Genomic DNA, 15912 nt, shown 5'->3' on the forward strand with positions numbered 1-15912 from the left:
AAATTAGAATTGAGGGTAATTATATAACCCTGTTGCTGTTTATTGCTTAAAAGAGCAGCAGAATAAAGCATCGAGTTAAATCAATTTAAAAAATAATAATAAAAACTCCTGTTAAAGAATAAAGAAATTTCCTCGAAAAATTACAAAATATTTTACTTGTTACTTCCTCTTCTGACGTTGTTTGCTTACGAATGACGGCGTGCGCGCTTGTCTTCTCTTCCTCGCCCTGATTGGTCCACCAGGAAATGAAAATGACATTAACCAAGATGGCGCCGGGCGACGGAGAAAAGTGATGAGAGAATAGAACAACAAGCGACACAACTACACAACAGTGTGCATTTATCTACGCCGTGCGGTTGCTTCGAAACAGACTTTTATCTTATCGCTGGTAAACTGCCAAGCACTTGCCGACCGACCCCCGGGATAGAATTATTCAGCTAATTGTTTGCTACCTAGCCGCTAAAGTAGCTAGCGTAGCTAACGTTAGCTAGCGTTAACTACTGCGGAAGGCGAGTGAGGAGAAAGCGGACTGGCAGCACGAAGTAGAAGCCGACAAGTGAAGCGGTTTTTTTTTTCTTTTAAGCATCAAGCTACATCTTCGTTGGTACTTCTGCGGAGTTTCTAGCACCATCGACCACAGCAAGGCTCTGACGGGAAAGTAACGTTATACCGCTGATAAGGGAAGCTGAAAAGACGAGGAAAGGCGTCATCTTTGCTGATCTGACGCCATGGCTCACTCTCCTATTCAGAGTGGACTGCCGGGGATTCAGGTAAAGGAAACACATTGATGTATTATCAGCCAACTTTCAGTGGCAAGTGCATGTGCTTTCAGAGTCGTTCGACATTTTACTTCGTTTCCTCTTATCTTCTAGTCGGAAGTTTGCTTGATGACTACATAACTTTTTTTTTTTTTTTTTTTTTTTCTGCACCAGTGTTACATCGTGCACTGTAACCTTTGCTTTCTAATGATACATACACCTATCTGTCAAAGTCCAGTGATGTGAGGTACGATAGTTGATATCAACGTTTAACTTTTTGTTACTGTCCTCGTCAAATCATTAACATTCACTTACCAAAATATATAAAGTACTCTAGTGAAAATGAACGTGATATAAGAATCCTGCACAATCTTAGCGTCATGTTCAGCTTATGTTGAAATAGTAATAAGAAATGTGGTAATTCAGCTTAAGGATCATCTTGGAGGACCACTTATATTTGATATGCATTCATCTTTCACTAGTTTACCTAATGAACTGGCAAGTGAGTGTGTATGATATTTATTCTGGCTGAACTCGCTCTTAAATATACAGCATTTGTTGTAGCCTTAATTTCCAACACTAATTAGAGAACTAACTCATCCATGCTCCTGTTTTGTTTGTTTGACCATAATATGTTAAGACAAGCTAAAGCAGACGCTGTTCAAGTTAAGAAAAACTGGAAACGTCAGATATTTGTTGGATTTCGCCTTAAAAAACAGTTTATTAGTGCAGTAGAGTGCCATTTCTAAGAGTCCAATTGGGGTTTATTTGGGCTTGATTTTATTATGAAATGGTATATGTTTAATTAAATGAATCACGCCCAAGGTTGTGTTGTTTTCAGGTTATTTAATATGGCAGTTCTATAGGTCTGTATATTTTAGAAAACTGAAAAATGCCAATCAAATACTTCACTTAACCTACGGTCCCAATATCAGGTTGTTCATTTTAACCAGCCAACGATCCAAACCCAAAGATAATTCATTTCAAATACACATAGATTATAAAAGCTGGAACGGGATAATGACTGGACTCCTGTCAAGACAGAAAATAAGATAATTCATTTATGAAAATAACTGTCCTTGTCTCAACAGTAATGACATCCTATCCAGTTTCCTCGATTTAACACTTAAGAAGAAGTGGTCTTCAGTTTCCAGGAATCACAAGACAATACTTGATACTGTAATCAATTAATTGATTAATCGTTGGAACTGTAGTTTTTCACATCACATTCGTTTTGACATTTGACAATTCAAGAATGTTTCTAGTAGTGCAATGCTATTTTTAAATTTGGCAATCAATCATTTTCGATTGGTATTATTTTGGACCAACCACTGCCTGACTTTCACTCTATGTCCCGGTTAAACAATTGGCATAAAAGAGGCGACAATACAGTACATGTAAAAGTGACTATCTCCAGGAGGGACATACTAATTCTACACAAAATACTGCACAGTCCCTTGACTTGTGCACAGGTTTAGAAAGGAAGCAGCAGGTCTTTGCTCAAAGGTTACTACGCAGAGAGGTGCTAGAGGTTGGAGTGCTGGCAGTAAGCCTTTTGACCCTGAGGGTGTGGTGTTGTGGTGTGTGGATGACACTAGACTACACAGTATGGTGCAGATGGGAGACCATCAAGCACATGCTTTTAGAGCGCGGTTCAGGCAGCTTTAGTAGTCGCGCTAAACCTGCTGACTGTGGATATGGCAAGTACATTCCCATCATGTGTAGTCTGTGGTGGCAGTGCTCCTGTTGTTTTTCCCTTTGTTTTTACAGAGGTCAGCCTCATCATTATAATTTTCACCTGGATGACTGACCACACCAGTGTTATGACAGTATTTTGGTGTGTTGTTTCTACTCCGCTTTGTTCTGCACTGCGCTGTCTTTTTGTCTTTGTTGAAAAGATCCTTTGCTATCAAATTCAGCAGCCCCCTCTTTGCCAGTTTTTCAAAGTGCAGCTGCTCATCTCCCCTTCCATATAGGTTTGACCACCATGCATTAGCACTTTTACGGGAAACTATTCCCTAAAGGGAAACACTATAATGTGTGAGCCAATTGATCATCATATGCTAGGTTACCTGGTGAAATAAGCATCAAGCTTAATTGCTTGGGTTCTCTTTTAATAAAGCTAAAGCAAATATATAATTTCTTGCGCTTTTAAATGGTTATACTTTAGTGGATTTTCCCATATTTTGAAATGGTTTTGAAGGCACTTCAAGCACTACTCAGGCCTTTTGGGTTAATGATTGCCGTGCATGGAGGGAAATTGAACTGGCCAACTTGAAGACCATTATTCCCTCCCTGGTTCTCCACTGGGAAATAAACCATTACGTTCAGTCAATAATTTAGGGTGTAGTGCTTCAGATTCAGTTTAGCCTTTGTGGTGGAGGTCATTAAGCCTCAGTCAGGTCTGTGTTATTCTGTATTATGAGCGAAGGGTGAAGCCATAAATTCAACCTGAAAAGTTTATAAGGTTGCTCTGCAAGCAGAGATGAAGACTGAAGTCGTAAATTGTAGATGGCCTTTTGATTGTCATGATTATTTGATCATTGGTTTGGACTAAGTTCTGATCTATCATACATGCTCCGTTATTATTTTCTCTTTTAATTCAAAAAACGACTTCCTGTATGTAACCCGTTTTATCACGATCAAATGGGTTACGTGGAGTCCCAATGTTGAAGCTCAAGGTTTTCTTTTAAGAGTATGAATGGATGGATAGATAGTGGTCAAGATTTACAAGATCATTCCTCACATCTCATATCACATCTTATATATACTGTGTTTAAGTACCTGCCACTTTACTCCATGTTCTATTATTTTAAACAAGCAAGTTTGTATGAGATGTTTGTCTGCTCATCAGACTAAGTGATGCTTGCCAGTTTCCTGTGGTTACACGTTACTTAAAATGCACTCTTTTCTCTCTGTCACTCAGAATTTCAAAGCTGATCCAGAGGAGCTATTCACCAAGCAGGAGAGGATAGGGAAGGGCTCTTTTGGTGAAGTCTTTAAAGGCATCGACAATCGGACTCAGAAAGTAGTGGCCATTAAAATTATCGATCTGGAGGAGGCAGAGGATGATATCGAAGACATTCAGCAGGAAATCACAGTTCTCAGCCAGTGTGACAGTCCCTTTATCACTAAGTACTATGGATCCTACCTCAAGGTAAGCTTTAAACTCAGTGAGTATCTTTTAGTGAATTTGTAATAGTCTGTGCTTGACATAATGGCTGTGTTAATATGTGTGTTCCTGCAAGCAAGTGTAGGAAATGTAGGTCAATAAATAATGCAAATGAGCCTGAGTATTGTCCGTGTAATATGGTATGTATTAGTGTCGAACAACCAGACGTAGACTGCCATTGCAGTATTGTATACCCTGCAGGCTGTTAACAGTGCAGTTTGTAAATACTTGGACAGAGCCATGCGTTGTGTTCTTTTAGCTCTGTTCAGCAACAGAATAACTTTGAGGCCAGGTGGAAGAAATTGTCTGTCCCCCCCCCCCCCCCCCCTTCCTCTTTAAACAGTTTTCCATCTGGGCCAATTCTAACAGTTCTCTAATATGGGTGGGTTTGATGTGATCACAAGCGGCTTTGAGGCACTTTTGTAAGACTTTTGGCATCCTAGCCCATGATATTCAATATGTTATAAAACACAACTGCACTGATGAAGACAAAAATACACTAAATGATGGGATGTGATGGCAGCAATGATATAAACATGTCTGACTCACCATGCCTAAAAAGGATATCACAAAAGGTGAGTTTCACTTTCTCTTTCACCACAACACCCGCAATATTGTTTAAGTTTTTTGAGACTACAAATCGAACTGAAAGGTTCCACGCTGACCTGGGCTTGAGAGAATAGTTATCATGGCTGCGTGTTTACTTTAAGCTTCAGTATCAAGTTGTTCACACCCATACTGAGTCAACATTGCAGGAATTATGACTCTTTTGTTGGCAGAAAGGTGCAGCACTGGTATGAGATGACCAAACTGTGTGACATCCGTCTGATTTTAGTTTAAAAATTCTACTAAATACCCTTGAATGTTGTAGTCTGCTCATCACATTTGCTGTTTAATTTCGAATTCAGTCTGCTAGGATACAGAGCCATATCATCTGTCCAAGTCTGGGACAAATATAGAGGAAATAAAAAGCAAAAATCTCACATTTGTTCAAAATCTGTAAAGGCTTTAAAGACATCCTTTGCAAACAATACTTTATTTTCTAACTATAATCAGATCGCTCAGAGTGCTTCTCACAGCTTTTACTGTGGTACTTAAAAGCAAAAAAGGAGAGAAGTGATCCATTAGTCCAAGCAATGCTGCTGGCCCCAGGAGAGAAAATAGACTTTAGTGTGTGTCTAGCATGTACGTTTGGTATTTGTTCTGTCAACAGTGTGTTTCTAAGAAGCGTCAATGTTACGACAGATGTACTCCTTGCTAAAAGAGTTTCAGCCACATTTTTACATCTTCTGTCGTACCCGCGTCTATTTTAATCATTCCAGGTGACTACACAAGCGGGACAGCAGCTCATGTTCTACTCATGCCATATGTCATTAAACACAACTTGAACCATGTTTTAACACCAGGTCTATTTCTATCTATAACTATAGCAAAGCTACAGAGATTATGCATTGTGACCTAAAGCTAAATACTCTGCATAGACACAGATTGCGGGTGGAGTTGTTGCTGCTGCTCTGGTTATGTGCTGCTCTATCTATTGTTCCAGACAAACTGGTGCAGCACCTGCTGGAACTGTAGAAAATGTACGAAGTGCCTACCAAAGCTTCTTCCTGCTGAAAGGGAGGTTTTCCTTGCCGTTGTTTCTTTTATGCTAGGGGTTTGAGACTCTGGGTTTTGTAAAACGTCTCGAGACTATTGGTTGTTATTGGAGCTATATAAAGATAGCAGTATTAAAATAAGTTGAAAAGCTACTGCAAAAAGTGCAGGTGCATGTTGATGTTCTAAGTTGTAAGTGAAAGTTGGTTGTCGCAGTGTTTCCCCATAGGATTTCGTGAGACCAATACGTTATGAGACCACGGCGGAGTAAATTAGACTCTGGCGGGCCGCCATAGAATTAACATTGTATGGGAAACCCTGCTGTCGTCTTTTGTTCTGCTGATTTATCCAGATTACCAACACAGTCAGCCTTTGAGCAGCAGCAGCAGTGTTTGTGACACACAGCCCATGGACACGCATGAGATGCTTTAGCGCCTTATACGCCTTAGCGCCTGATTGCTGCAGTTTCCTTTTAAAAAAGAAGCAAAAAAAAAAAAACGTACTCCCATAACTGCGTCAACACCCTTTCACTGTTACTTACACTTCCTGAGGTATCATCCCTGTTCACTTCACAAGCTTCCGCAACATTACAGACACGAACAAGATTTGTCATATTTTTCCAAATTGTAAACACATAATAATAATAATGGTTGTAACCCTCACCTAAAACTCTTCTGTATTTTGTGACTGGCAGCGCAGAATAAAATGTAGAATAAGGAAGTTAGAGAAGAGAAGCCATGTTAGTGGTTGTAGGTTGATGTCTGTGGGAGCAGCAGCAGTGAAGACTGTTAAAAAAAAAAAAAGAGAATCTGATGTAGACTGTGTGCACGTCAAAATATAAGTACACAACAAGCTGAAAGGATGTTGTAGCTTAAGTGACATCTTGTGTTTCATTTAATCGTATAAAATTCTTTCAGTTGCTTCAAATGTTTCTGACAGCTGGGTAGTACTTTCTGTAGTAATGTTGATGTACCAAGGATGTGAGTTGTTTTTTTAAAGTTGTTGCAACTCTGAACACTGTTTGACTGAATTGCTTGTGCACTTTCCAGGGTACGAAACTATGGATTATTATGGAATACTTGGGTGGAGGATCAGCCCTTGATTTGGTAAGTTTTTCTCAAAACTAAATTTCCAAATTGAAGATGATCTGACCTTAAACGGTTTAGTTTGCGGCTCATTATGACAGCTTTGGAATCTGACACCTGAACGTAAAATCACGAAAGGCTGTAGTTAAGAATTTATTCGTTCTTGTAGTTGGAGCCGGGTGCCCTGGATGAAACACAGATTGCCACAATCCTGAGGGAAATCCTAAAAGGGCTCGAGTATCTGCACTCCGAGAAGAAAATACACAGAGATATCAAAGGTAAGACTGGTACATCTGGCGTCGTCTGGGCAACACGTTTTCCACCGCCTTGTTAATAATGCTGAAGTCATGCTTTATTGTGGCTTGGCATCTGTGTTTACAAGAAAGAAGGAACTGATACAGCCTCCGTGACGTGTAATTATTTATTTTCAGTTCAAAGTCTGAGATCAGATCCGAACACAAGTCACGTCATTTTAATTAGTCCTCATTTCATACTTACATACAAAATCTGTTCAAAGCTTCCTCAGTATCATAAAAAACTCTTTGCATTGAAATAATGATAGAGCAATACCATTTGACATTTATAGTAGGTGGAAGCAGTGACGGGGGAACTTTACGCAGCTGTATCTTTCTGTAACCCTTCACAGTTTCTGCAGGGTCTACTTATCTGACTTCTTAAATGAATGTTAATGATTATTTAAGCACTTGAAGTTTTAAAGACTGGTATATCATTGCATTTTTTTCCCCACTGCTATTTTCAGCTGCCAATGTGTTGCTGTCAGAGCAAGGTGATGTGAAGCTTGCAGACTTCGGAGTGGCGGGCCAATTGACAGACACGCAAATAAAAAGGAACACGTTTGTTGGAACTCCTTTCTGGATGGCACCTGAAGTCATAAAGCAGTCGGCCTATGATTCAAAGGTCAGCACTAACCTATCACAATCACTCTTGGTGTTGAAATGCAGCCGCGCCTTCTGCCACGCTCTCCTGAAAATGTGTGGTTTTGTCGAAATTGCTTTAATTACCAGTAGTCGGTGACTGATTGCTATCAATTTTAAAGCGTATTGGCGGTTTTTAGCTGCACCGCTAGTTGGAGTGAACCACCTGTCATTTTGAACTGAAAGCCCAATTAAACCTTTCTGCTGATGTTCCGTTGCTAGCGACAAATTCAGTGAGGCTGAATGCTTATTATGATACAGGCAAAAGAAATGTATCCCATTAAGCTCGCTTGTTTTGTATGTATTGATCCATTGCAGGTTGAATGCGAGTCATGTCACCTGTGTCATGTCTGCTAATCCTGTGTTATAGGGAACATATGCAAATACACGTTGCCGTTACAAATCATTGCGAGTCTCTACTATGACTCAACAATATGTTAGACCGTCCCGTTGTTTCTGTCCTTTCTCCATGTATCAAGAAAAGTCAAGGACAAGCTGCTTCAATGCATCTATATAATCAACGGCGCTTGCAATAAAATTTGAAATAGTTTCTTAATTTATAGATTTCATGTGGTGTCGTTGTTCGAAAATTTAACTAAGGGATTAATGACATACCCAAAGAAATCAACCTTAGATCAGTGGACTTATCGAAAAAATAATCAGATTAAACAGCTGAAAAAAATAATTGGGTCCCTGTTTTGTAGCCTCGTTAGTGGACGGGCGGTTGAACTGGCATGTTTTCCTTACAAGCCATATTAGTTTACCTTCTTACTTTCACTTGGGCATCGATGGCAGAAAAGAGACAATCGTCTTGTGGAAAGAGGCGTGGGAAGCAGCAGCTCATTTGCATTCAAAGCTACAGACACAGAAATTGCCCATTTGGAACAGAGTTAAAACCAGATGTACACAGATGTGATAGAATGAACAGTCTGTGCTGTGCTTTGTAAAGACACATTCTGGGACCATGTGATACTAACTTGTATCATATGGGAGCTTAATGAGTCTTACTGACTCCAGACCATCATGAGATATTTTTTTTTTAATGCATGTTGAAGCATAAACTCATGACTGCAGGCATCACAAGCTTGGTCGTAGACCTTTGTGTGTTTGTTTTTTTTTTTCAGGAACATTTAAGCGTCTTTTAAAATGAGTGTTCTAGGCTAGAAGTAAGCCACTACATATTTTTGGAATAACCACAACATGAGTCAGTGTGGGTTGTCAACACAGTCACCGTCGCTCTTTGCAGGGCTTCCTCAAATACACCCATGCTGCTGTAGTCAGCCAGTTTAAATGCCATTTCACACTCGCATTGTGTCCAATTGTTTTTGTGTTTGACATTCTGCTCTTTCTCACGAGGGGATCTTTTGTCTTTTCTTATTTTTAGGCAGACATCTGGTCATTAGGAATAACGGCAATAGAAATGGCTAAAGGAGAGCCGCCCCACTCTGAGCTTCATCCCATGAAGGTCTTATTCCTCATCCCAAAGAACAATCCACCTACACTGGAAGGAAGCTACAGCAAACCACTTAAAGAATTTGTTGAAGCCTGTTTAAATAAGGAGCCTAGCTTTGTAAGTTTAAAGGAATATTTACGGCTTCGCTCCATAAAAAGAAAAGCTATTTTAGTATTCACTGTAAAGTTTGTTTTGTGTGTTTTCTATAGAGGCCAACTGCCAAAGAGTTGTTAAAACACAAGTACATCGTAAGGCATGCCAAAAAGACGACCTATCTGACAGAGCTGATTGACAGATACAAGAGGTGGAAATCAGAGCAGTCTCAGGATCGGTCGAGCTCTGATGAGTCTGATGAGTAAGTCACCTGCACCTTCATCATCCATTTCACAAGGGACAGAGGTGGAGAACCTTTTCCTAAAGTGCTGTTTCACTGTAGGGATCAGGACGACCAGGCATCTGGAGGTGGCGACGCTGGTAACGATGATTGGATCTTCAACACCATCAGGGAAAAGGACGTGAAAAAGTTTCAGAATGGGGCAGCACAACCTGCTGAGATAGAAAGGCAAGAGGTAAAGAAGACATACTTCACTTCACCTCTTGCTTGCCACAGAAGTCTATGTGTACAAGTAGACCTCATCTTTTTTTACCTTTAAAATATATATATATATTTTTTTTTTCAGGTTGAGGAAAGTCCAAAGAGGCCTATGTCTCAAAGCTTGTCAACAATCTTTTCTCCGCTCTTTTCTGAGGTAATAACATCACAAAATTACAAAAAATATAATGGTTATCGTCACTGAATAGATGTTTTGAAGAAGGAAAAACTACTGGAATAAATTCCAGTAATTACTCAGCCGGTCTACCAGAATAAAATCAATGTTTGGATTAAATATTCACTGTGATATATGAGCCATTAAAAGCCGCCATTGTTACAGTTGAAAGAAAAGGGCAAGATAAGCAATGGCAAGCCAGAAGCTGCAGAGGAGCTGCGGGAGGCCATTTTCCAGGCAGAAGAGACACACCCAGGGATCTGTGACGCATTGGTGGCTGAACTAATGCAGAGACTTCAGGGGTGAGTGACGTTCATAACATTACTTTTATTAGACACATTTTTTATTTTTTTATTTCAGAACCTCAACTGCCACGCTTATTACAGTCTCCAAAGTCAATAGTGGTTGTCATCTGGGAAAGATAGAAGAATATTTGAACAAAGTTTTGTAGTTATCCATCTAATAGCTGTTAATCTTGTTCAGTCTGAACCAGAGTAGAGGGCTGACAGGCTGATGGACTAACATGTCATTCCTGGTGGCATGTTGCCAGCGTTGATAAAAACACAAATATTGTGGTACACAAATTCTATTAATAGTCTGTAGTTTCGCCATATGAACGCCACCATCATTTCAAAATTTCCTCAAAAAGTTCCTCAATTCATGACAGTCTACCTCAAGTATCTCGATACCATTACCATAATACACTGCCTGGCCAGGCCAAAAAGAAAGGTCACACACTCTAATAGTTCATTGGACCGCCTTTAACTTTGATTACAGCACTCATTCTCTGTGGCATTGTTTCAATAAGCTTCTGCAATGTCACAAGGTTTATTTCCATCCACTGCTGCATTAATTTTTCACCAAGATCTTGTATTGATGATGGGAGAGTCTGACCACTGTGCAAAGCCTTCTCCAGCACATCCCAAAGATTCTCAATGGGGTTAAGGTCTGGACTCTGTGATGGCCAATCATGAAAATGATGTCTCATGCTCCCTGAACCACTCTTTCACAATCTGAGCCCCATGAATCCTGGCATTGTCATCTTGGAATATGCCCATGCCATCAGGGAAGAAAAAATCCGTTGATGGAATAACCTGGTCATTCAGTATATTCAGGTAGTCAGCTGACCTCATTCTTTGGACACATAATGTTGCTGAACCTAGACCTGAGCAACTGCAGCAACCCCAGATCATAGCACTGCCCCCACAGGCTTGTACAGTAGACACTAGGCATGATGGGTGCATCACTTCATCTGCCTCTCTTCTTACCCTGACGCCCCCATCACTCTGGAACAGGGTAAATCTGGACTCGTCAGACCACATGACCTTCTTCCATTGCTCCAGAGTCCGATCTTTATTCTCCCTAGCAAACTGAAGCCCTTTTTCCCGGTTAGCCTCACTGATTAGTGGTTTTCTTAAAGCTACACAGCTGTTCAGCCCCAATCCTTTGAGTCCCCTTCACATTGTACCTGTTGGACAGTCCATAACCCAATTTTAGTAGTTTCTACAATCTCTTTAGATGTTTTCTCTGCTTGATGCATGCCAATGATTTGACCCTTCTCAAACAGACTAACACCTTTTCGACCGCGACCACAGGATGTGTCTTTCGACATGGTTGTTTAAGAAATGAGAAGCTACTCATTGCATCAGCTGGGGTTAAATAACTTGTTGCTAGCTGAAAGATAATTGCCCATGCAGCAGTTGTCCAATAGGAGGCTCGTACCTATTTGCTTAGTTAAATCCAGGAAGCGACTATTTTTTTTGGGCCAAGCAGTGTATGATGGGTTGTTAACTCCAGGCATGTCAGCATAGTAATGTTGGTAAAATTGCAGCAAAGGCTAGTAAGGGAACCCCACCTGATTTAAGATGCATTATGGGCAAATCTTCTGTAGCCTCTGTGTCAGTAGTGACTCCTGCACAGAGACTACCGATGAAGATTAGCTTTTATGTATATCTGGTACAATACATGTATCATGCAGTCTCCCTGCTAATTGCTAATAATAAACAAATAAATAAACCTGTTATGCTAAAGCAATAGCACGTTGTCCGTTTTTTATTTAGTGTAATACACACTGCAGTACATAGTCAGTATTTCGTCTACAGGTCTTTAGTCTTGTCTTAACCTGTAAGTATTAACTTGTTTCTCTTGTGTTTGACAGGTTTACTGTGCCACAGGCAGCCGCCACTCAATGAGAGGAGCCACCTTCAGCTCTGCTCTACTTTTCCACCCTGGTGGCAACAGTCAGATCCTCTCCTCTGACCTCCACAGCTGGGATGAAGTCTCCCAGGAAGGTCTCCATCACTCACTTGCCTGAAGCAAATCCTGGCCTACTTAATGTCTGTTTATATGCTAGCACAGCACCAGAGGGTCCTATTCAGGACAGTCAGTGGCCATTCAGTCAGCTGCCACCTGCTGTAAGATGTCCCTTCTCAATACCTCCTTCTCAACTGTTTCATTTCAAGAGCTAGCTGTCTTTCTGGATGGACTCTTCTTTAGTTTTTGGTTTTGGTGATTTTGTGGCTTTTTTTTCACAAAGGTTTACACTCGGCATCCTTTTGGGGAAAAATACCTTGCTTAATTAATCGTGTGCATGTGTGTGTGGCTGCGCGAGATATCCTGTGAAACGTGCGGTGAAGAGTGGCGAGTGGGTTGAAGCATTCTATTGAAATCTCAGGTATCCTGCTTTAAGTGGATTGGATCCTCTGGGAGATGGAAAGAGCTCTATAGGGTGGCTGTACAGACTTGTAAATAAGCTAATTTCTACAGATTCATGAAAAAATAATGCTGCGTTTGGGTCCACTGTGTACAAATGGCCAAATGCAAACAGTGTAGATAATGGTTTTGAGGTAAATATTTGAGAGACTAAAGTGGCCACAAATGAGATTGCCTTGCCTTTGTACTTGTTCTTTTGTATATCAGTCTTTGATTTCTCTCTCCTGTTGTAAACATTTTAAGTACTCATCCAGTGAAAGAAAAGTGGCTGCCCTCTATCATGTTTTACTCTTTGATTTATTCCATATTTCTGATTGATCTTTTTGATTTCACACTCTTTGCTGTGACTGGAATAGTGTTGGAGGATGTAGAAGAAAAAATGGCTGGTTCATTGAAGCCCCACCAGTTTTTAACACTGGACTCTCCGTTTCCAGCCCCTGGTTCCACAAGGCCTCAAGTTTAATTGGCCTCATTTCCCTTTTTTTTTTTTTTTTTGCCGTGCATTTGATTGATCAGATAAACTGAGGTTTCGTCCATTCATTCCATTAACAGGGCAGTGCCATCGTTTAGTTCATAAATCAGCAGACTCTGTCGGTCTTCCTTGGAGCTGCAGTGGTACAACCATCTCCTCAGTGTACCTGCAGCTTTAATTGCACTTCAAGTATAAATGCCTTTGACTATAAACAAAGTAGCCATAAAACAGTAGCATGAGACTACAGTATTTTTGCAGGTATGCATCACACAATCTGCAACAAACCTGAATTCTCACAGCTTGGGCTCTGGGGTCGGTCATGCAGTATAATATTTTGCCTTGCTGTATTTTTTCCCCCATTCATGAGAGGTTTTCAAGCGATATGGCGAATGCACACACACTGCTCCCAGATGTGCTTATTAACACAAAGCCAAGAGGTGTTAAGAGACCAGCGGCACTGCTACTTCTTCTGACTGTAGTTTAAAAGGAATGTGCATGATAGTATTAACAGTATAAAGCCTTTTTGGTTGGCCTGAGCGGTATGTGTTGTAGCATACTTCTGCGGGACTGAAGGAATGTCGAGTCCTGAACAGAGCTGAATCAGCCTTATAGTAATTTGTGATGAATGGGATGAATAGTATCAGCTTTAAAAAAAAAAAAATGTTAGATCAAATGTTTCTGTTGTGATTCCTCCTTTTTTTATTTTTATTTTTTCCCCCCTCGTCCTTTCTGGCATGAAAACGCATATGCAGCGATACTTTAAAAAGACAAATGATTTTACTTGCGCATGAACAAATGGTGTTATCTAAAAGCTGTCATTGTTGCGTTGAGAAGAGAGTTTTCATACGTCTAAGGTGTCAGTGTTGTTGTTGTTTTTTGCTAGGGGGCGATGTACGGTACACAATGAACAGGGCAGGCTAAAAGAAAAGTCCCACTCGTTTTTGAATTGACGCCACTCAAACCTTCGCTTAGTGTCCAGTTTATTAGGAACACCTGAACAATCTGATGCAATCTGATGGATTTTTTTTTTTTTTTTTTTTTTTTTTTTAAACTAAAGCCTTTTTCTATAATATCTATAACATAAAGAGATTTTTGGCAATAGATTTTGTTTTCACGTATACAGTATGTCATAGTCAGTGATGGTAAAATATTCTGCTCCACTTCTGTGTGTAAATAGAAGAAAGAAAAATTAGAAACACCTCTCGATATATTACAGTCCAAGCCTGGTGTAGCCAGACTTGGTTATCAGAATATGAGTCTGGTAACACGACATTTGACTATGAGGCTTGTTTCAATTGATACAGAGAAAAAAAAACCAAACAGCCGTTGTTATAAACAAACTCCACTCCACGGCGCTTAGATGGCCACGGCCGAAACGATTCGATTGGCCCGACACATCGAGGCATAATCTGTCCACAACAGCTGGTTTCCTGGCAACTGCGCAGAGCCCAGGAATAATCTAGTGTTATACAGGATACAGTGATCCCCTTAGACAGGAATATGACTCCTGCTACATCCCCCCTTAATAAACGTTTTATTACACAATATAACCCTTGCAATAAGCCGTATTGTCAGTACTACTAGCTGGATTTTTATTACCTTTGGACAGAGCTAGCAGTTTAATCATTTAGGCACTTAGTGCTAAATATAGCTAACTGTCGGTTTAGATTAGAGATGAGAGAAGTATTAAATCATTTCCCAAACTGCTAAATTATTCTCTTGGTTTGTGGAGTTAAACAGCCTGACCTATGAAAGAAAATAGAAACTGGTTAACTAAAACATTTTCCCTGCTCTCCTGTGGAAAACGGACCCTTCATTCAAACTTCTCATGTGAAATGTGCCACGGAAGCCCTCCGCCCCAATCTGAGACAAATGCAATACAATGTGCACCTTTTCCACGGTCTAATATGACTTTATCTTTTTATGTGTTGCACTTTGTACATTTTCTTTTGTTGTTTTCTTTTTCTTAAAAAAAATAAATAAAGGTACTTAAAGCTACAATATTACGTTGCAGTTACATAAGTTTCCTCCCCCCCTTTGTGTGTTGTATGGCAATAAAGCAGTGTGATCGCCAGAAGTCTTAGCACAAGTAGGCATATATTCTATGAAACTATTTTTATAACCCCAAAGAGCAGTATTATGTAATAGAGGGTGTAAAGTTTGGTTCTGTGACGTGTTCAAGTTTCAGTTAACACTGGATAGCAATCATTTAAAATGTGTATTTCATTTTGTGTGACTTTGCTGACAGTTTATGGTCCAGTATACATGTTTGCTAATTCAGGACAGTGCTGTTTGAGTTATTGGGAGTTGTCAAATGATTAAGGAACAAACACAATAAAAATTCAGTACAAATTTGAACAGCTTTGACATTTACTTGCCTGTGACTTTTTCTTTTCCCTATGATTCAGAGTGAAGCTTCTCTTGGAGACATCGTCCCCTTTCTGTCCAAGTGATAATTCAGAATACAGTTTAAGCTCTGTTGCATTTTGGACATATTGAATGACCCAAGTTATCTAAACTGCTTGAGTATTAAACATAAAAAAAATATAACGTTTTTAGCATTAGAACAGAAAAAAACAGTCAAATGCATTTCAGTATTTCTTAACACTAGTTGGATTAATATATATAATATGTTATTTCTGTCCAAGCTCTTAATATGAATTCACACTGCTTTTAAAACGGTGTGACCTAAAGCAATGTGACCTGTTAAAGGGTCTACTTCTGCTGGCTTTCATGTGAAAACGACACATCACAGTATTCTTTGTGAAGCATTTAATTCAATTTAGAATGTGGATCATGGGCCTCTAATGGAAGCAGCTGTTGAACTGGGATAAACTTTTGCCAACCATAAAAGCTTAAAATAGCTGAAATGTTGACGATTCCTGAAGATGCTGCTCAGTGTTTGCATTTAAATATCACTGGGAGTTTTGTCCTCTGTGGTTTAAATTCTTTAAATCTACAA

General features: G+C 39.9%; 1 protein-coding gene across 1 annotated transcript; it reads left to right on the top strand.

Annotated features, from left to right (window-relative positions):
- Window positions 1-144: 144 nt before the first annotated feature.
- stk24a (serine/threonine kinase 24a) lies at window positions 145-15362 on the top strand. Its single transcript, XM_084544626.1, has 11 exons — window positions 145-770; window positions 3685-3915; window positions 6576-6632; window positions 6781-6889; window positions 7372-7529; window positions 8931-9116; window positions 9209-9354; window positions 9436-9568; window positions 9680-9748; window positions 9932-10068; window positions 11925-15362. The coding sequence occupies exons 1-11, from the start codon at window positions 729-731 to the stop codon at window positions 11956-11958; spliced, it is 1302 nt and encodes a 433-aa protein (XP_084400752.1). The 5' UTR covers window positions 145-728; the 3' UTR covers window positions 11959-15362.
- The last annotated feature ends 550 nt before the right edge of the window (window positions 15363-15912 follow it).

Source organism: Chelon labrosus (assembly GCF_963514085.1).
Source record: "Chelon labrosus genome assembly, chromosome: 5".
Classification (NCBI taxonomy): Eukaryota; Metazoa; Chordata; class Actinopteri; order Mugiliformes; family Mugilidae; genus Chelon; species Chelon labrosus.

Coding starts and splice junctions, on each gene's coding strand:
- stk24a (XM_084544626.1), top strand. CDS start 729: ATGGCTCACTCTCCTATTCAGAGTGGACTGCCGGGGATTCAG. Junction 3,916..6,575: donor ACTATGGATCCTACCTCAAG/GTAAGCTTTAAA, acceptor TGCACTTTCCAG/GGTACGAAACTATGGATTAT. Junction 6,890..7,371: donor AATACACAGAGATATCAAAG/GTAAGACTGGTA, acceptor TGCTATTTTCAG/CTGCCAATGTGTTGCTGTCA.